The sequence below is a fragment of the Trachinotus anak genome, unplaced genomic scaffold, assembly GCF_046630095.1.
Source record: "Trachinotus anak isolate AG129_WGS33_773 ecotype Australia unplaced genomic scaffold, CSIRO_AGI_Tana_v1 ptg000028l, whole genome shotgun sequence".
NCBI classification, from domain to species: Eukaryota; Metazoa; Chordata; class Actinopteri; order Carangiformes; family Carangidae; genus Trachinotus; species Trachinotus anak.
Window position 1 is genome coordinate 10780081 of NW_027273879.1, and position 22124 is coordinate 10802204.

General features: G+C 42.2%; 1 protein-coding gene across 2 annotated transcripts; it reads right to left on the minus strand.

The window, feature by feature from the left end:
- Positions 1-195: 195 nt before the first annotated feature.
- Positions 196-17242, minus strand: rnf34b (ring finger protein 34b). Of its 2 annotated transcripts, XM_071465185.1 has the most exons (8): positions 16815-17242; positions 10120-10338; positions 6963-7484; positions 4211-4273; positions 3883-4084; positions 3734-3757; positions 3463-3504; positions 196-2424 (listed from the first exon to the last, which is right to left on the minus strand). In XM_071465185.1, the coding sequence occupies exons 1-8, from the start codon at positions 16818-16820 to the stop codon at positions 2240-2242; spliced, it is 1263 nt and encodes a 420-aa protein (XP_071321286.1). In that variant the 5' UTR covers positions 16821-17242; the 3' UTR covers positions 196-2239. The 2 variants fall into 2 exon arrangements, with proteins under 2 accessions (XP_071321286.1, XP_071321287.1); XM_071465186.1 differs by lacking the exon at positions 3463-3504 and having other exon boundaries at positions 16815-17237.
- Positions 17243-22124: the final 4882 nt, after the last annotated feature.

Below are 22124 nucleotides of genomic sequence, written 5' to 3' on the forward strand. Positions count from 1 at the left end.
GGTTTTTGATTAAATGAAATAACCTTCAGCATTTTGTATGAATAAAGAACATGATTATATGCTCATACTGGAATAATGCTGTTAGTAGATTTGTATTATAAGTGAAGTGAAGACCTACAGCATGCCAGCCTCTGTTGGCCAAAAGTTTACAACATCAACCTGAATGTATGAGTGATTACAAAATGAAGAGCAGGGTTTTATGTTCTGGTTTGTAGTACTGCATTTTATTGAATCTAATAAATCATTTTCTCTTGTTTACCAAAATAAAAAGGTTCAACATTCCAAAATATAAAGATCCAGGATTATGAGTGCTCATGATACCCTCCTACTCTGATAATACTGTAGCTGCCCATGAATGACATCTTTGAGAAACAGCAGCATCAACAAACAGACTTACAGTGAGTTACAGTGCTTGTTACAGTGGAAGGTGTCAGTGTCAGGTTTAGATCTGAAGCAGACGACAACAGAAAGTGCTAGAAAGCGAGACCAGGACGCAACTTTAATGGTGAGAGACCGACACGATCAGAGGACTGAGGAACTCTTCTGACCAAAACCAGCAGAAATACATTCTGAAAAACAGTATATTTTTTATTTCTAAACCATTTGTACTGATTCGAATTTAAATCATGTCATCTCCCGAGCACATGGAAAAATATACATTTAATAACTTATCAGTAAACAACAATATAAACTATCTATGCAATTCACTTAACAGCAATTCAGCTTTTTTTAAAATTTTTTTTAAACATACCACAGGCATACTGTACACACAGATATTTTAGTGACATCTGAGTTAACTGGATCTTATGACAAGAAAACAAAGTGTTTCATTTGCATAACAGGTTAAAGTAAACCAGGCTTCTTCTACCTCTCACTTGATGTTCGGAAGGACGCATCGACAACATGACAAAAAGGTATGTTGATGTTACACTCAGACAAGAGGAAGTAGCACCTGTTACCTACCTAAGATTTGACATTAACAGACAACACGATCAAACAAAGACACTTGGTAGACTTGAGAATTAAATGGTATTGCTTGGTGGAAGTTATTTAAAAATTAAAGAGGAATGAGGAGCTAAAAATAATATCTCAACTCAAGGTCCACTTAGTAGCTTTATCTTTCAGCTGCATCTCCTGGTCTTCATCAGGGCTCCTTAGGTCATGTGATGCCAGCCGAACCATCTCTGAGGAAACCGATGAACCAATGAAGTAAAAAAAAAAAAAGTTAGTAAAAGGGCCTTGAGTTTCGATTTGTTTTCTTATTTGTCATACTGCTGTTTCAAAAGGTCCAGAATGAACTTTCGTGCTCAGTAGGTGTAACAGGAATGTAGTGCGGCAGGTGACGTTGTTGTCGGCAGAAACCACTTCTATGCACTTGATTTTAGATGAGGAAACACATTCACACAGTGAGTGTTCAAAGGTTTATATGTACACTCTTTTATTTCCTAAAGTTTGTTTGAGAAAACAGAAAAAAAAAAAAAAAAGTAAACTATCACACCAAGCTTGCTGGTTATGAGATGCATATACTGTGAAGTCCTAACCCATATATCAATCAAAGGCATGACGTTTGGCACCTTACACCCTCCTGTGTGTGAGACGAGATGACCCGGTGCGTGTGGTGTTCGGATTAAAGAATTTACATTTTCTAGAAACATACAAGTCTCTTTTTTTTTCTGATATTGCACATCCTAAAGAACACTGAGGGAGATAACACGGTGTCATGTGGCATGACTGTGTAAACCATATTGACTCTAACCCTGGGATCTTATATATTTATTTATTTTTTTTTTAAAATCACACTGCTTCCCTTCAGCACACAGAAAAAAACGCGATCCACTTCAAGTATCCACGGGACCACCTCCTCTCCTCTCCTGTGAGTCAAATCTAAACAGAGAATGGAGAGTAGAAAGTGACGGCAGCGGGGTTCTGCTGTGTGTTTAACAGAGCTAAGAGAAAAGAGTGAGTGTCCCGGTGCAGCTGATGATGGTCCACCAGGGAGGAGAAGTGGGACTGGTACATGAGTTAGTAAGAGGGGATGGGGAGGCAGGGGGAGGGGGGGGGGGACTGTGGTAGGCCAGAGGCAACAGTCTGGTTTCAAAGACCGGGGAGTTGCTCGCGCCTGCTGCAGCATTAGACCCTGTGAGACGTCATGCACAGCAGTTCATCCTCCAGTGACAAACTCAGGGCTCGGGCCACGTGCACGCCTGAGGGCCGCTCTGACGCGCACACGCTCAGAGTTCTAAGACTTGAAGACGTGCACGGCCCGCACTACGTACTGCCTGCAGATGGGGCACTCGCTCATCCTCTTTCCGCATTTGGTGCAGGTTACCATGTGACCACATTCCAGCAGCACACAGTCGATGATGGCGTCCATGCAGATGCGACACAAGTTTTCGTCGGCCGCCAGCTGAGCTTTGACGCCATCTGTGGACGGAAATGTGAAGTTATGTTAATGGAGTAGCCACATTGTTCACCTGTTTAGCCTCTAAATCTCTACTCTGCAGTACGTTATAGCAGTTCTTTAAATGCTCAGAAACAAAACGGAGAATTCATAACTATCTGCTGATGAAGACCATGTGATATGGTTGAAAGCTGCAGAACACTTACTTGGTGGACATGCTTGTGAGACTGTTTTATCAGCAGCATTAAGTTAGCTTGTTAAGAAACGACTGCTTTATAACCTCTGACCACTGACACCAACAAGAGCCAGGTCTGTGAGACTGAACTGGTTTAACTAAAAGGCCAATGTGCACATTACCAACTAGATAACAGACCTGCTGCTTTTACCTTAAGTAGATGTTAACAAATGGACCATAGAAAACTAACCACAAAAAAAAAAAAAAAAAAGGGAAAAATGTTCTCATGTGCCACAAATCAATCATCGCTCTGGTTTCTGCGAGTTAAATGTCTGACGGATGACTGATCAGCTCACTGGCCTAGATCTGGCTCCCGCTGCTCACATCTTTAAAAAGCCAGTGGAGCTGCAGCCCGTCTGTTGTCCCTCCACGTCTGACTAATGGTGGGCTAAGTGGACTAATATGATCCTTGAGCCCTTCACATCAACAAGAGAGCCTCTAGGAAACTTGACAGTGTAATTACACCTGATGGAGGCATGCTGCCACTGAAGTAACATGATGACTCATCAAAAAGTGAAAGCTCCTAGAGAGTGTAGTAATGACAGACAATGAGAGGCTGTCCTTCAGAATAAAAGGAGATGATGCACACTGGAAAGGAAACACGAGTGACAGAATGTGGAGACGCTGAATAAGACGGGAGCTAATGACTTGATTGACCACAACATGATAATGGACAAGATGATATAAAGGATCAAGTGGGTAGAAATGGCTGCAGCATGCTTTTACTGTTCATTGCTGTCAGATGATCCGTGCGATGTACAGTATTTGTTGTTATGGAGGAGATGCAAGAGGTGCTGTGAAGTGGCTTTTTATAAAAACATCTTACCTCCAACTCCACTGTTGCAAAGAGGTGGAGGATATGCAACCACTTTATAGATAAGAATGGGCAGTAATAAAGAGAATCTATTAGTTTAGGAACAGTGAATTTGCCCTTTAATATAATACAATGTTGAAGCAGGAATTAAAACCATATATATATTTTTTTTATTGCAATAAATTCCTATTTATTCCATAATAAGTGGAAGCTAACTGCAAAAGTGAAAGCATTAAAAGTCAATGTCATATATCACAAACACAAATATGATAATCATAATTACCTGCAGTTATGCTCACATTTTCCACTAAAACAAAGGAGAGGAAAGTATTTTTTATCATACAAGAACACCAGAAATCACAACACTGTATACAATTTAGATGCAAAAAAAAAAAAAACAACAAAAAAAAAGTCAAAATCAAAAACGCTTACTGGATTTCCTGTTCTGCTCGTTTTCTCTGTAGAGGCGATGCACTCGCTCCAGCAGCTCCCACTTCTCGCAGCAGCCGGAGTAATTGACAAAGTTCCTGGCGAGAATCTCTTTGAGCTGGCGGACGGAGAGGTTTTCTATCGCCTCTTCATTGTCCAGATCAGACAGCGAGGCCCTGATCCTCCTCTGTGTCGCCGGACTGACCTACAATTCACACGGGAAACAGAGCGGCGGTGACTCAATGAGCAGCAGGACTGCGCTCTCTTTTACTTCTAGCATAAAGACGCGTCTGTTCGGTTCTGTAGATGGGTAAATACAAACACATCACACCTCCATGATATTTTCAGCAGGCTCCAGGTTCAAGAGGGACGCCGTCGGAGTATCCTCATGCTCCTGTGCAGGTGGGAGTCAACATACTGAAGTCAATTTACGTCAGTTTAACCTCCCATAACAGCAGTTCACTCACTGATCGGCCTGTTAAAACACTGGAAATCAAAAGATGTGTAAAAACATGACCAAGATACCAAAACCAGATTTGAAGCTGCTGAATTGCAAAGAAACACACTCAATGTCTCATAAGGACGATCACTTCCTATTCATCAGGTACACCCTGGTCCTGGTCCTTTATTCTAGATCTGTCAATCAACATTTCACAACATTACCACAAGATGCCTGGTTAGAATTTATAATTTGTTATGACTATCAATGGCATGATAAAAAAAGACTTCACAGCTATCTGTGATCTAATGTTTAAATTGCAACTGCTCAGATGTCTAATGAACACATGGAGATGTTTAAACACTGACTCAGCTGCTCTTATCTCAGCAGTTAATTATTCTCTTTGAAGGTGGAGGTCGGGAACGTGCCGGATGAAAGGAGAATAAATGGAGCTATAGGATAGTTCAGATGCTGTTTGGAGAGTAGAGCTCTCAGCCATTTCTGTGCTTTGAAGAGAAGATAGACTATATCTTCTTAATTTTTATCTTTTCTTTTCTTGACAAAAGGAGATGAAATAAGCTATAACTATGAGATCATGCTTGAGTGCAGAGTCTCTGTTTCTGTAGCATGAAAAGTCCTAAAAAAACAAACAAACAAAAAAACCTCAGGTTCTCCTGCCGTCTCTTTCTGTTCATCTCTGCTTCAGCGCATTCCAGCACATTACCAACTTCCTCGAATGAAACGTGTTAATAATGTATCCGTCAGCTGTGTGGTGCTGGATTCCTGCCCTCGCCCAGACACCATGCTTTCACTCAGTCTAGACTCCTCAGAGACAAAAACACGAGCAGCGGCCCTGACACGAGCAAAAGTTTCTTTGACTTGATGTCAGAGCTGTTTCAAACATATGAAAGTACTAGAAAGCGCCCAGAGAGTGCATACTTGTGTCTAGGCTGCTAAATTTGTTGCTTTAATAATAGAACCTATCCAGAAATGTTTCATCTGCATCACAATATACATGTTGACTGACAATGAAAATTGGTTACATGTGCCAGATTTCTTTGCTTTAACTGCAAGTTTATGAGAAAATACTAAAAAAAAAGCTACAGAAGAAAGAATCCACACCAACAGCTAATCATTAGTCCACAACCTGACTTATGTCAAATATCACTAAAACCTGATGCCGCATATCAAAATGTCCTTGAGTCAAATATCTTTAATATTCATCCCTCCAGTGGTGATACAAATGTTTTAACTATAGAGAAATCACATAATATTGACATTTAGCCATTTCTATTATTTTCAAATGATTCAAATGTTATTTTTTTCTGACTCCATTATCTTGTCAATCACCATTTGTGACACTACCAAACCAGTTTCAGGGTAACTGATCCAGTTGGATGATTCATTTATTTTTCAGTGACAAGAAATAAATCTGAAAAGTGGATTGCACGGCTGCCACATCAATATCCCCAAACATCTACCCACAGCAAACTGGTTAATTTTAAGAAGCTATGTCCAACAAAAACAACACTGCACATGTTTTTGTCACTGAACGTGTTGAAATTTCCTTCTATATAAAAATTATATATCACAGTAAGGGTAAATTTACAGTATATCCCAAATTTAAAACCTATTTGGACTTGCAGATTGCTGTCCTAATGTGGATTTATTTCAATGAATATTATCAAGTCATTTTTGTTTGACATAAATGTCCTGTGATAGCTCAATAATTTTCTTTTTTTGCAGCGTACATACACACGCTTGTGTTTGGCTGGAAGAATAAATAACCCCCGAGAATCTTAAAGCCGAGATGTGCCGCAAACCAAGAGGAGGAGAGAATCATACAGAGATTATCTACAGGGGCATGAGAGGAGGGATGTGCTGTAGTGTTTCTGTTGTTGAGTTGCAGCTGTGACGCTGTGGGGAGTTCTCAACCTGTGTGGTGGTTACATAACAGACTCAGCCCATGTAACAGACCTAAAAAAGGCAAAGGGCTTAAGCTGCGTTGCTAGCTGGTCTGAGAGCTCTGAGCACGCACGCACACACACACACACACACACACACACACACACACACACACACACACACACACACACACACACACACACACACACATGCGCACAGAGCTAACACAGCTGTTTCCAGCAGTCACGTGGACACTAGACCAGCCAGTAGTGCAGAGCTTTTTCAATGTCAGTGGAGGGAAAACAAATCCACAAATGTAGTAGATTTTCAAGGAGAAACGCTTCATTCAGAACAAAGCACCAGGGGACCAAAACAAAAAAAAAAAACACAACAACAGAAAAAAGGAAAGAATAAAGCGTGAGATGAAGTGAATGAAATAAACTAACCGACAGCTAGAGATATGCACGAGAGGGCGTTTGTTTGTCAGAGCTGAAAGGAAGAGGCCGTCTCCTGACTTAAAACAGTCAGACTGAAACTTGTAAATAAGTTGATTTCACCTTTGAAATTAATTATCTTGGATAGAATGAGGACAGATGTGAAAGGAGTATGGCGTATGGAAATGAGTGAATGAGTGAATGCATGTGTGTGTGTGTGTGTGTGTGTGGCAGCGGCAGTGCACACACACACACACACAATGAACATCAGAAGTGTGTTTTCGCACGTGCACACGCCATCAGACCTGGCTGGTGGTCCCTGAGCTGTCGCTTGGGCTGAGCACGTCTCCCTGAGAGGCGGAGAGGACCGACTGTTCAGAGGTGGAGCGCGTGGCGGAGGGGGGCGAGGCGGCGCGCGAGTGGGGGAGGGAGTGCAGACTGTCTGTGTCATCTCCCCCTTCGTCTTCCACCTCCTCCTCCTCCTCCTCCTCTTCCTCCTCCTCCTCTTCCTCCTCCCCCTCCTCCTCATGTGTGTCCTCTTCCTCCTCCTCTTCCTCCTCGTCCTCTTCCACCACCGCTCTCTGGGTCTCCCTCGCCCCCTGATGACAGAGCACCAGGTCCACCAGGTCCTCCTTCTCCCTGCATGTGTCGGTGGGGATGTTGCGCAGCAGCAGGTACTGGCGCAGGTCTTTCACTCGGAGCTGCATGAGCCGAGGCCGCTGGAAGGCCGTGCCACGGAGCAGGTGGCAGGTCGTGCAGCAGCGCAGGTTCTCCTGCAGCACCGAGCACAGGGCGCAGAAGCTCTTCTTACAATCGCAGCAGATGTGCTGCAGAGGGAGGAGAGGGAGAAGGAGAACGTGAGGTGATCGGCTATTCCTTTTCTTCTGACTGAAGCGACCAAACAATCTTTAGAGCAATTTCATCTTCGACTCCCTCATTTAAGAAACTGTATTTTTCATTATTTCTAAGTAGGCCCTGATCTGAAGGCAGAATAAACTATTTATCCTCTGTGTCACTCTAGATGAATACATTTACCATGCGCTGATGGATTGAACTGATTTAATTTATAGAAAATAGGTCTTTGATGGAAGTGAGCACACTGCAGCTTCTGCTAACGTTGTTTTAATTTACACCAGAATAATTCATCAGCCCATGATTTCACTTGCAAGATATTGTTGATTAGGACTGAGTAATAGTCCAGTATCATCATTTATTAACTTTCAGTTGAATTGTTGCAGAATAATTTATTTTATTTTGTTATCATTTCCCTAAATTAGTTTGTTTGAAGTAAGTCATTAAAACTAAATGAATTCCCGAGGTTTTTATATTACATGTGTGAAGAATGTGCCCAACATCTTCACGTTCCAGCTTCTCAAATGTGAGGATTTTCTGCTTTTTGCTGTTTTCTGTTATTGTAAACTTAATATTTTGGGGTTTTGCAACATTTTGAAAACCTTGGGAAATGGGGAAAAAAAAGAGAGAGGCACAAGAGAAACCATAAACCAGCAACACAAATCCATCACAATGACTCGTCCTGTGTGCTCAGTCATTTTCTAGGAAAGAGTAAAGAGGAGAGAAATAAACTGTCTACAGCCCCTGGTGATGTTTGACATTTTACAGGCTTAACACTGTCTCCTGATACAGAGCAGCGGAGTAGATTGACACTTCAAATGGGCAGGAAAGCAGGTCGGCCACGGCTGTAAACATTTTCTTATCACTGGTGTACATATATACTCCGGTCCAGCAGAAGCACATTTCCACCACAACAGATACTTTTCTTCAATCATTCGCTGTTAATCCCCCCGGCACGTCTTTTTTCTTACTATGAAAATATCACGCTCACACACAAATGTGTGTATCCGGGGAGTCGACCCGGCGTCAGAAAAGCAACTGGTGTGTGGATGATGATAGAGCGATCTGAAGCCAGGCACTGCAGCGTTTTCCTCAGTGTCTCAGTGCGTCTGACTGCCAGACAGGGACCCTGGAAACACCAGAATGACTACGTACTGTATAGTGCATGTTGTTAAAGGACCATATCAGTGGGTTTGCTTTTTTTTTTTTTTTTAAACACATAATTACAGGCTGTGTCTTATTCACACTGCTGACTTTTGAGTTTTTAAATCAACTTGAAGCAGTGTTGGGAAGATGGGCTCAGATGCTTTACCTAAACAAAGTTACCCATATGACACTGTAAAATCACACTGAAGTCAAAATGTGTAAGCAGCATTTTACTGTTTACTTAATTTAGTTCACTGGTTCCCAAACTAGCATTCAGGCCCCTCCAGAGGGTCACATGATGAATCTGAGGGGTCATAAGATGTCTCTGGGATGGGAAAGAAAAAAAAATTCTGCTACTTTTTTACAGCTTTTCTTTGTTTCCCTTTATGTGAAATAATGGATACTACGAACTTACTTAAATAAAGCCATCTAAGAAGAACAGAAATGACTCCACGGTGGAACTGCTAACAACTGGTCACATCAATCAGAAATACTCGCGTAAAGTACAAGTACCTCACAATTGTACTTAGCTGCAGTAGCTGAATAAATGCACTTAGTTACTTTCCACAACTGACTTCAAATCAGATGAGTTGCAGAGACTTTAAACTTAAGATAAGTTTTCATTCACAGTGGAAAATTTTCTGCCTTTATATTTGTTACATTATACTAACATGCTATACTGTGCGTGATCATCCTGTACCTGCTTATGACCTTAGTCTTAGCAGAGCCTGAGCTTTGTTTACTAACTGTTCTATTAATGGCTCAGTTAACGCTTAAAGAGGGTGTTGCTGCGAAACAGCATGTATGCTCAGCCAGCCTACTCTGTATAAATAAAGATGATGCATAGTGTTTTCACCTTCCACGGAGAAGCACATTCATGAGTTATATCTTGTCAGCGATTTAGCTGATAAAGGGAAAAACAACATACAACCTTTTGTGAAATTGTGAAAAGAATCATATTTGGTCTGGATTGACTTTAATATATAATATGGGTTTGGTTCACACTGAAAGGCAAGAAATATCATTCTCATGTGGACCAAATCCAGATTATTTCACAGGTTTTTACATTAAGAAGATCTCTGTTGAGCAAGTGACTCAGTAATTATGGATGTCAGTGTTTCCCTGCGTGCACCCTGAATGAGGAGTCCCTATCACAGCTGCACGCTATGATTACATAATTCTGTCAAAAAAAAAAAAAAAAAAAAAAAATGCTGACTGAATGTGGAATGTGAAGGATTACTTGAGCAAATTCCCAGCCTGGTCTCTGAAAGCTGATTTTTATATAGCACTGACACTGGGGAGGGGCAAACCAGGCAGACTGAATGCTTTTTATTTAATGGACAAAAATCCACAGGTATGGTCTTTTGACATCATATGCCTTGTCTCCCTAAACACCGTCTCAGCTGACCGTATGAAGCGGTTTTTACCCAGCTGGTCTCTGACAGCACGTGGGCTCTTGTTTACCTTGCGTCTGAAGACAGAGAAGGCCAGTCCGCAGGCTTTGCACAGCTGTCCAGCGCTCCCTGAGCTGGTGGGGGGGTAGGTGGAGTACCCAGCGCTGGGGGCGAAGCGGAAGGGCCCCGCCCCTGCTCCAAACCCCGGCTGCTGCGCCCGCACTGTGCCCGTCCCCATCACCTCGTTCAGCAGCCCACAGCATGACGCCCACATGGACGATGCCCCTGCCTATGGCGCACACAGATGGAAACACACGCATAAAAATCAACTTTCATCTGACGCAGACGTTCACACGGCTTATTAAATTAAACCTCTGGCATCAACAGTGACAGACACGTTACATTCCCGCCCACCCCCACCCCGCCTTTTTTATCCCTCTCACAGCTTTAAGGTTGAAACAATCATCTTAATCCCTCCTCTCTGACAGCATCATATGTATTCTGTATCAGCTTGTTACAGCTCTTGATTCAAACTTAATGATGTTTCTACTTAGTGAAATATTCAAACCCTGAGCTCCGGATTTTTTATGGCTGCACTGCTCCATCAAATGGAAATCATCTACAGGTCAGGTTCAGGTTGACATATTTGGTGTGTTTGTAGACTTTGGGACCTCCACCAGAATTTCAAATAAAATTCAGAGAGCTTAAACAGTAACATAAACACACACACACACACACATATATATATATATATATATATATATATATATATATATATATAGTTTGTATATAAGTAATATAAGCTATGTTTTCATCATTCATACAAATTTATCATCATCTAGTCAATAATACACTATGATTAAATTTGTTATCATACTGCATTATAATGCACTAACCCAGTAGGTTCCTATAATTTTCCTGTATTGATAAAAAAAACGATTTTTTTTTTCTTTAAAATCGTGGACTTTTTTCAGTAGTGTCGACGGTGTTCCTCACAAGCCGCATACAGTCCCAAAAACCTCCATCATGAGAGTAAGGCCGCTTGCCTAAGAGGCAAAACCCAGGGCCGAAAGAGTCAAAGGTCAAATGATTCTCTGCTGGTTGCAATGCTGTGAGCCCATGTTAATAACTGAAGGTGACTCAGGTGAACATTTTAACATTTTTCCAACATGGAGCTCTTCCCATCTGGACTTTAGACAGTTAGAGGACAGGGTTTAGTCGAACTTTGGTGAAGCAATCAAACTTAAACTTTGAAAGTGAGGGGGACATGCCCCCCCTTTGTCCCCAGTGGAAATAACGCCCTTGGAGAGTCCTGTCTAACACCCGTTCATCTGGGTTGAGCTCTGGAGACTGTGAGGACCGAAGCAAATGGTTCATATTTGAAGCTGGTTTGAAGCATACTGTATCATCCAGCCCTGTGCTCTATAATATGTATTATAATAGTATGTAATATAATTCCCAAAATGGTTTGAGGAGATCTCTTGCTACAGGGTAAAGAGAGAAATACGAGGAAGAGGATGAATGAGAAAGAGAGAGGAGGGGGAAAGATAGTGGGCAGCACATTATTGAGAGTGCTCTTTAAGAGTCTTTGAGGTTAGAGATAATTAGACTGAAGTAGACTCTAAAAGCTCCTATTAATGATGTTCTCCAAAGAGATCCGCGGGTTAAATTTCACAGTCACTGCATTATTTTGTACAATCTGATAAACAAATGAGTCAAGTCGAAGCGGAGGATGTCTGAGCCGCACGACAGATCTCTTCTGAGGAGCCAAATGGGAAGATGTGGACGTTATGTTGCCTCTGTCTGTCCTGGGGAAACATGCAACTCGCTTTAAGTTTGTGTACTCGCCCCGTAGAGGCTGAAGGCGCGGTTAAGAGTCAGTCAGATGTGTTTGCTGACCACAAGACGGGCCAGAGACAGGGAGCAAAGATGGCGTGATAGGAGCCACGGCTCCTTGGAGCATACTGATGAGAGGAGGAGGGAGGGGGAGGAGAGTGAGGAGAGAATATGTCTTCTGTTGTTCCCCGGCCTGCAGAATCAATAGCTGACATGAGCATAATGTAAGCCCTCTGTGGTTCCCGGCTCTATGCGGAAAACAATGGAATTCACAGGGTCCTGCCACGTCTCCTCTTAAGGCAGCGCTCTGCTCCGACTTGTCACAAACACCCTGTGATGTGACCTCACCCATCTGCTTAGGGATTCGTTACGTAATCTCAGGAGCAAGGCACTACTATATGTGGAGTCACGGCGAGAAGGAGGAAGGTCTGCTCCTGCTGCAGTCAGACAGACAGGATGGGCTTGCAAAGTTCAAATCTTTAACTCATTTCATTCATTTAATTGTTTTTTTTCCCCCCCTCTTCAACAATCAACAAATTAAAGTTGTGATGAATTGATTAATTCTTTGGTCTACAAAATGTAAAATGAAAAATTAAAGAAAGGGGTTCATCATTATTACCCATAGCTGAAGGTGACATCTTTAAAATCAGCAAATCCAAAAGCAAACGTTTGACATTTTTGTTCATATCATCAGAACTGCTACCAATGAATTTTCTGTTCTGCGGTTTTATGTCTTCTCCTTCTCAGTCGAATCTACCACAAGCAGCTCGCTCTAGCTTTATGTGCACAATAAGTTCATTGGGCTTAAACTTGGCCTGATGTTCAACTGTTAAAGAGTCTCCCAGGTTAGACGCAGCCTCCATCATGAGGGAGGTGAAGGAATATTTACTGCCTCTACTGTGGGTTGAGGAGCTGCTGTAGTCTGCCCATGAAATCAGTCTCATCTGGCTCTGAGCCAGCAGCACGAGATCCCTCTGTCACTTCAATTAGCACACTGTAAGCTCTGCAGGCAGGGAGTCCCGAGCAAACAAGCGACAAGAGCAAACATCACATGTAGTACACTGTTTTTTCTTTTGTTTCTTTTTTTAGCTGTAACATTTATATTTTCTCTAATGTCTGATCACTTAAACTTTACCTCTGGAAATAGTCTATTGCTATAATGTATTTTGTCATCGCAGTCACCCCCTGGGCACCTTGAATGTCAGGGCTTGGCTAAATAATTGAGCCATTTCTCACAGTGCGGCTAGAATGTGATCAGCAAACAGTCCAGACCCAGTGTGTGCACAAACAAACCCGGAGCCACCAGGAGGGGAGCGCGGCAAAAAGTAACTGTGGCACAGATTTAAATAGAAAAAGCCACAGGAGAGGGAAATCAGCAACATTCAGGCCTCGTGTTGACGAACAGTAAAGTGACCTCATAAAATTAGCTTTTGAGGATCAGATCTCAAAAACCGTACCGACACAGACACGTGGAAGCATGTGGGACGGGACCATAGATAAATGGGTCATGTGGAGATTGGAGAGTTTAACTGGAGGTGACACAGGTCTGAAATGGAGCGATAACACTTTCTACCTTCCTCTGAGCAGGTGACTTATCATTTGGTTCTGGTGCATCTGCCGATTTATTTACTGCCGAAAGGTTCAGGGTCACAGTCATTAAGAAAAACAATTCCAAACATAACCAGAGACCCTCATAGTCTAATGGTTACGGTGCATAACTGTAGCATCCACAGTTCGATTCTGACAGGGGGCCTTTGTTGCGTGTCATAACCCACCTCTTTCCCCATGCTTCGTGTCTGTCTACACAAAAAAAAAACAAAAAACAAAAATTAGTATCAATTGGTTGTGCTCACTGAGTTGCAACACTGTCCACCGCATTATAACAGAGCTATTTCAGGAGAAGCCCAGCAATTTTACCATCAAAGCCTGTTTACGGGTTTCGGGGAGTACTACTGAATGTGTGACAAAAGTTGTTTCAGGTCTGACAAATCGCCTCAAGAGGCTAAAAAAGGAAGACAGATCTGGTTCCGCTCCTCTGCATCAATTTTGATGCTTTTTTTTTTTTTTTTAAACAGTCCATCTTAAGTCTGAGTATTGGTATGCAATATTAAACCGATGGAAGATACATCTGTGTATGGTGTAACTAAACCTCTCATGGCTGACAGATTCTGTCTCAAGGCATTTATCGGCCCGACCCTCGTCTCTGCATCTGCAATGATCTAACGATCAATACACAGATATACATACCAAACTGAGAGTGTTATGATGCTTTCAATGTAAACAGCTATGCGCTATTATACATTTTATATGGAGCGCCATCATTCACTATCTTTCCATCATCCACTGTCTCTCTCTCACATTTCATTTCCTCTTTCTGTCGGGTGAACCTCACTCCTGTTTTTCTCTGGCATCCAGTGGAAATGTCACCAACACTGTGAGAAGTGAATTCAGCCATCTGACTGCTTAAGAACTGAATAACAAATATTATCAGAGAAAATAAACTACTTAATTTATTACCTTTCATTTGTCCAAAATGATAAGAGTCCAATGCAATATTTCATTCAAAGTGCACATTTCTCAACCGTGCACCGGATGTACATGATTCAGTGATGTCTGCTTGGAGCCTGCAGACATCAAATCCACTGAAGTCTGGAGAGATATGCACATAAAACTCAAGCAGCTACCAGCTAAGTTTGGATTTGTGTCTGCAAAATAACAGATTTACACAGTTTACTCCAAGGGCAGAGGATGACTTGCGGAGGATTTAGCCTGGAGAATATTTTTGGTGCTGCAATACAAACAGATATTGACTGCCGTGGAGATTGTCCTGCAATATTAAAACATGACTGGACTATTTTACAACCACCACCAGGAATCTGCTGTGCCCTCTGGCCACTCTTTATAGCTTTAGACTTCTTCATCCACTTTAGGAGTCAGTCCTAAGTGAGCTTGGTCTCATCTGGAATAAAGTATGATCCACTGCGGTACATCAGAGCTACATCTTATAATTTCAGCAGAGATTTGTGAGTGTTTTGCGTCCATGACGTACAGCGAACGCTTATCGACGACTGGGAAAATGAAACAGTAAGAGGATTTTGAATGGAAAGTATATCGAAATCATCAACATTCATTTTCAAATATCACAGACCAAGCCATAGGTCTATCCCTGATTAAAACGGCATTGATAACACGTACTGTATGGCGATCTCTCTCGTTCCGAGCTGTATGCTTACACAATTCAGCTAACATCCGTCTGGGCCACAGGGGCAGAAAAGCTGCTTTTCAATTTAAAGCAGATTAGTCAATAAAAACACCAAGTCCATTTTGTCTCCCTGGGACACAGTAATGATGATGATGATGATGATGATGCGCCTTAGGCAAATGAATTGCGCTGTCCCCCACAGTTAAGCACCATTGTACTTTTGACTTCCACAATACTGAGATAAACAGTATTCAAATGTTTGACCGACTGCATGCAAAACTTTACACAAGCATTCACTGCGAAAACGGCTCTGTTCTGTGTCACCGTATTGTTGCATTGTGTGACAGGGAAGCCACTTGGTCTTGTGTTTGAGCAGCAGAAAAAAAAAACTTAAATACTGTATGAAAGTGTGTATGAAAGTGAAACTACTAAATAACAATATTTTTTACTTAAATGTCCAATGCTGACGGAAAACCTAAGCAGATTATTAGCATTACTCCAAATCAGTAGAAAATGGGATTTGGCGAAAGTAATTTGAACAAAATAAAAGACCAACATCACCTCCACAGGCCTCGGTAGACCCTTTCCTTAACTCCAGAGATGTTAGATAAAAAGATAATCAACCGGCACAGCTTGCATCTGGTGCTTGAGGGAACCCTCTGTTCTGGCACACAAATTATAATGTTTCACTATGAAATGAGGTGGAACTGAAGTCTGACAGAATAAATACTCAGGTGCCTCAAAGCAGTGCAAAGTATTTGAGTAAATGCATGTATTTACTTTGCACCTCTGCCAATAATAGATTGATTAATTCCCGAAAATTAGGCCTTTCACCTTTTTAAGTCCTCAGTGATGCATCTCCAAAGAGGAGGCACAGTGTAACTACAATAACAGGTGATTAACTGTCAGAGCAGGAACACATCTCTCTGATGATGATGATGATGATGATGGTGATGGTTGCAGCGGCAGTCCTGTCTAACCTTAAACAGAGACTGTCGCCACAAACCTGCCGCCACCAGAGCACCAATGACATCATCGCCATCATCTTCATCATCAGCAGTCCTCCTGAGCTTGAGCTGCCAGACAGCAACATCACCTTTCCTCCCTGTGCTGTGCGGCAGCCTGTCTCTGCTACAGCGCGCACGCACACGCACGCACGCACACACACAGTCCACTGAGAGGAAGGAGACTCCAGTGTGAAGCTCCACAGCCTGACACAGCCTGGACCTGAGAGGTGATCCTCTCTCTGCGGCTGCACCGAGACGTCTCCCAAACATCCCGGCGCTCACTCATTCTCACTGGCCGCAGTCTCTATCTCATTAGAGCGGATTAAAGCCTTGCAGATGAATGGACGTCGCTCCGGCGGCTTTAGTCCACTGAACTATCACACCGGGGTCAAAGCAGGCTCATTAAAAGGCTGCACACTGTACCCACTGTTTATCAGAAGGGCTGAGGATGCAGGGAGAGCGTTTCAAGGCTTTGCAAAAATCTAAATCTGACCGACAGAGCAGGAACGGCAGCGACAGCTGATGGAAAATCAGGCGGTGCGGCATTAAAATGCAAGCCTGTTGATATAATTACAACTAAGTGCACGCAAACAAAACGAGCTGACATTGGGATGAAGGTATCCCCTGCCTCTCGGTGCAGCATCGTGCGCGAAAATGCGAGCGATCGGTCCTCGTCCATGAATCCGGAGCCACGAGAGAGCCGCAGGCGGGATCACATACCTTCATTGCGCCTCCCGTTTGAGGAATTTGCCGAGTAATGTCAGGACGACGACCATTGCAAGTGCACAGGGAATCAAACCATTACGTCTTCCCTCTCTCCGACTGCCTGTGTGTGTGGAGTAAGCATAACGTAATGGCCAGGAGAGCCGCAGCCAACCACGGAGCCCACACAGGCGCTGGTATCTTTAGCAGCCAATCCGCCTTAACACATCACGGGAGTGGGCGTTCGGCGCCGTGCGTAAAGGCTCATGTGAGGGAGACAGACGCGTCGTGCTATGTTCACGGCCTCGGCTTCACATGTGCAGCGACAGTAAGTGCGGTGGGTAATGCGCTCTGCTGCAACATCCCCGATTCGACTCGGCTGCAAGGTCAAATATAGCCTCTCTATGTCTATATCTACATGCACATCTAAATATAGCACAGGCCTGTAGATCAACTTGAGGAATTATCTATTTTTGTCGTGGTCTCACTTCCATCAGAGGAAGCAAAACCGAGCTGCATCACCACATGCAGTGTTATTCCTGTCGTTGCACGCCCAAAACGAAACGCGTCTTACTCGATCTTATTTACCGCCGTACTTAGCCTGAGCGTGTGTGCATGCGTGCACACAAGGCCGCCGTCCGCAGTCAGGAGATTAGTGTGGTTTTCCTCCATTTCATCGCCAGTACCCGCCGGGAGCCCGCAGGGGGCAGCAGATAGCGCCGCAGCATCATTATCAGCAGCAGCATCCAGACGGAGCTGAGCCGCAGGGGGAGGAAGGCTGCCCATGCTGGCCGCTCTGTGTGATGCAGCCCGGATCGTGCAGAGTGTATGAGTCGTGTGTGTGTGTGTGCAGGAGACAAAAGTGCTTTTAAAGCGTCTCATACTGATGCGAAGACAATGTTATGCTGCTTGAAATCCCGTGCCATTTTCCAACGTGAATCAAACAGTGACCCTGTTGGTTTTATTTTCACGCAGCCACATTGAAGTATCTGTTGAGGCCTTGGGGGCCAGCAGTGACACACATTAGAGCTTCAGAAGTGGCCTGAACAGTCCTCCACGGTCAGACATCAAAGTTGGAGCATGGAAGTGTTTAGACTCCTCTTTCTCACATGTGGAAACAGTTGGGGTAGATGTGGATGTGACTTTACCTTAAAGGACCAGTACACCCAAATTATAACCTGTTTTTCATTTACAATTAGTGGCCTAGTGTGAAGCAGTTAGCTCTGAGATTTAAGAAAGAAGGACAGAAAATTCTGATTTCTTGAATCTGGAAGCTTTATTTGGCCCTTTCACAAAATTTGAAAAAAAAAATTATTTGCATATAGGTTTTTCCAAATTTTATACACGATTTTACTACATACTAAAATGCAAAAAGTTATGTAATTATAACTTGCTTCAACAGATTAAGTGTTCATGTTATAATATTACTAAAAATGTCAAAGAAAATTTCACTGGAAAATCATAAAAATCGCAATTTTCTTTACCTTGATCCAGTGAGTTGGGAACTATCTGAAGGTGGCCAACTGGGATTGTCCCATGTGCTGTGTTTGAATTGTTGTAGTGATAAAGGTATCCACCAGGGGTTGGAAGACAAGTATCAGATTGGATACAAGAGGGTTTTGAGTGAAGTTTTTACCATAAGGTGATGCAATAGGTCTCAGAAACGCTTGTATCAAATTTGATGCATTTGGCATTATAGGGTTAAAGAACAAGAAGATACAATAAGTTGAATAAAGAGTGGAAAAACTACGGATCTTGGTTTCTGTCACTGCTCATATAAATATGAACAAATGAAACAAATAAAGGGGGAGGCAGGATGGCAGAACAAAGGAGGAAAGGCCACTGTCTAAAGCCAGATTTGAAAAAAATTTTTTACATCATCTACTCTATATCCATCCATCCTGCAGTGTGTGAAAGGTGCATTGGTCAACTTTCTGTCTGTGTTGTAATTCTGTTTCTAATCTGTTGAACTCTGTTTCCTGTTTAGTCCTGACCTGCCCCTTCGTGGGAGTTTTGTTCGTGTCAACCCTTCTTTTTTTCTTTTTTCTTTCTTTCCATGTTTGTTTTTTGTGTTCATGTTAATGTTTTTCTCAACAAAAAAGTACAATTATCCTGTTCAAACACTTACTTTCCCTGATGGGAAAATCCAGAATCTATGAATATGCAAACAGTTCATTTCAGAAGTTTAACTGCTGGACAGAAGATGTCTCCTACTCTCACACTGTATGTTCAGCACATGTGTTAAACTCAGATTTAAGGTGACTACAGAGCAACTTTCCTTCTTTACCAGATGAATGTGAAAACAGCCCCCCCCCATAAATCATGCACAGTGAAGCTGAAACTTCCATCTGAAGAAACACAGTGAACAGAGACTTTAATCTTTTGGTTTATAAAATGAAAAGTGAAAAGTCTGCATCATCATTTCTCTCAGCCCAGAGTCTTTAATGTGCATGTTTTGTCTGATCAATAGTCATAAATAGCTAAATGTTCAATTTACAATGATAAAAAAGAGCAAAAAGCAGCAAATCTTCACCTTTCAGAGGTTGTTTTGCTTTATCAATCATTTAAACTCTTAATGATCATAATTGTTACCAATGAACTTTCTAGCTAATCGATCACCTAAGCGTTTCAGCTTGACACATGCCTGAGAGTTGCTGATATATTAAGTGAACACACACTTTCTTCTCACGCTACCACCCAGTATCTGTGCTTTCTCTTCTCACAGCTGCCTCCCATCAGGTCAGCTGATTCAAAATCGAATTCATTCATTCTGCTTGTAATCATGCAGATAACGACGAATGCCACCTCATCGCGGAAATTACATCTAAAAATTACACATATTTACTGGAAAATCTGTTTTCCTGGGTGAACTCAAGTTCTCTACCTTTCACTCAGTAACAAATTAGAATTTAAGAACCGAGACCTGATATGGATAAGGACCCAACGCATTCCTGGGGGTTGTTTTTTACGGTAAGAAGACTTCATAGACTAAGTTTAGATGAGAAGCAGATGACCAGTTTAAACTCTCTATAAGGATTGTTGGCTTTTAAAACTCTTCGAGGCCAATGGCCAACTGTTTCCAGGATTGTGAAACATGCAACAACACACTGAGACCCCCTGAACCTCTCCCGCACACATGCACATATACAAACACACACACAAACCACATGTTTCTGATCTAAATTATCCACTTCTTGTCTGTATCTCTTCTTGTTATGACAGATCCCACATGGAGCGAACATCTGGAGCTGCTCTGTGCAGCCAACAAGAGCCACTAGATGGAGCATGTATGCTTTCCAAAGGAGAGCAGTCTGCCACTCACTGTATGTTTGACATTGTTTGACTTCTAGCAACTACTGTGTTGAAAAGTGCTACTTAAATAAAGTTTGCTCACTCATTTACAAAAGCAGTGTTACAGACTGCACAACAGTCAACTTTACAAATGATGTCATCAAGCCAAAACAAAGCCATTTTTCATAGTCCTGGATTTTTAAAAAAAAATTTTGAGACATAATATTTCCAACCTAACAGCAGTGATACATGATTAATCTATTTTATTTTGAAAGTAACAGTCATCAGACAGTTACATGTAAAAATATAGAATATCTCCCTCTGAAATGTTGTGAAGTAGGAGTACAAAGTTTCCAAAAGTACCTGAAAGCTGTACTTAAGCGTACTGTAATTACATTACTTGGGTATATACTTTGTAACCTCCCACTGTACATGAGACACTGCTGTCTGTGTGTACACTGTGTATGTCTGACCAACTGCACAGACATGAAGCACTAAATGTCTGCAGGTTGTCAGTGTTGGCTGCAAACCAGAAATAGGATCCTCTGTCATTTGACACTCCTCTGTTTAGGGGGACAAACGGGGGTGGAAGATGGATGGCCTTGGGCTCTCCCCCTGCAAATATGAAAATGTCTCGCTAGCAGAGCCCCCACAAGTCAGCAGGATGTTGATATTATTCTGCCACTGACAGGTCCATACAGGGCACTATTCTCATCCTCACAAAGTATTAAATGCTGACATGGAAACCAGCTGCTGAAAAAGCCCAGAGCCATCAGACTATCTCTAATGTGTCCCTGAAGCATTAGAGTAATTACTAACCTTCATAGCTTCATATAATGTCCAAATTATGTGTGGTGGTTTAAGAATACAGAACAAAACTATTTTTATCAACATAAAACACAAGCCCCAACTGTCTTTGTTTATCTAAATAACATAAAATCTAATACAGTCTGTGTGTGTAATATACAGTTTGTCTTCATAGATTGGACTCACATCTTTTCAGTCGTGGCCATTTTCAAAAAGCAAAAATGTGCAGAGCAGAGTGTACAACTCAAACCTTAAAAATATCACATCTCCAGGAGGGTGTGTGTGGGTGTCGTGTAGACCTCATTTTTAAAGGTGCACTAATCAATATTTCTATAGTAACACTCAATCGAATGACTGTCTGTAATGTGGTGACGAATCCACAGAGAATTACCACCCGACTCTCCAGTTCCCCTCAGCTCCCTGCAGCGTTGTTGTGTCTTTCAGCTTATTTTTTTGGTTTTCTTCCCCTCAACCGTTTTGGTTTAGAAAAATCTCTACAAAATCCACTGTACACTACCTGTCCTGCACCAAACAGCAGACAGATAAAGTCAGTGACTAGCTGGTGCTTGTAGTGGAGCATTTAGCAGCTCTAGCTAAAAATATTTCGTAGGGCTGTCAGCATTAATGTGTTGAGATTAAGGATCGAGCATAAATCGTGTTAACCGCGTGGTGCCAAAGATTCTTTATTTTACACCGTCACTGCTGCTGTTACCAAAGATTCTAGAGCGCTACGTTCTAGGATCTTTGGCTGCTACTATTTTGACCCTTTGATGCACCCTTACTTGTTGTCAAGCTCCCACGGACACTTCCTACAAAGGGTTTACATGGAGCACGATACTTCATGACAAGTCATGTCTATGGGAGCAAAAGGGGAACCGTTCCGGTCTGCATAAAGGAGCGTGTCAGGAGACCTAAAGTGTTTAAATCCAATACCTGAATCGTCTTTGGTGAAGATCGAATTAGTTGGAAAATAAAAATATAACTTACCCAGAGCTCGTCTACAGATGAATAAATTATCAGACATCTTCATAATTACATGTCAGACATGCTAATGTTAGCTTCTAGTTCAGACAGACTGAAGACCAAAAAAGAGCTAAAAGAGAGTTAATGTTAGACTTACCAAGGTGATAATATTCCAGAGTTGTGTTCACAGAAAATGCAAAAATGTCAGTTAATGCAGGTTTAACTATTTGCATCATCAGAAGCTCAATCAGTACATTTCAGGATAAA

What these genes read in the sequence shown, in the direction of transcription:
- rnf34b (XM_071465185.1), bottom strand. An exon ending in TCTCTGTCTTCAGACGCAAG is followed by an intron (nt 7,485 to 10,119) that starts GTAAACAAGAGC and finishes CTCCCTCTGCAG; the next exon opens with CACATCTGCTGCGATTGTAA. An exon ending in CGAGCAGAACAGGAAATCCA is followed by an intron (nt 3,758 to 3,882) that starts GTAAGCGTTTTT and finishes CCTTTGTTTTAG; the next exon opens with TGGAAAATGTGAGCATAACT.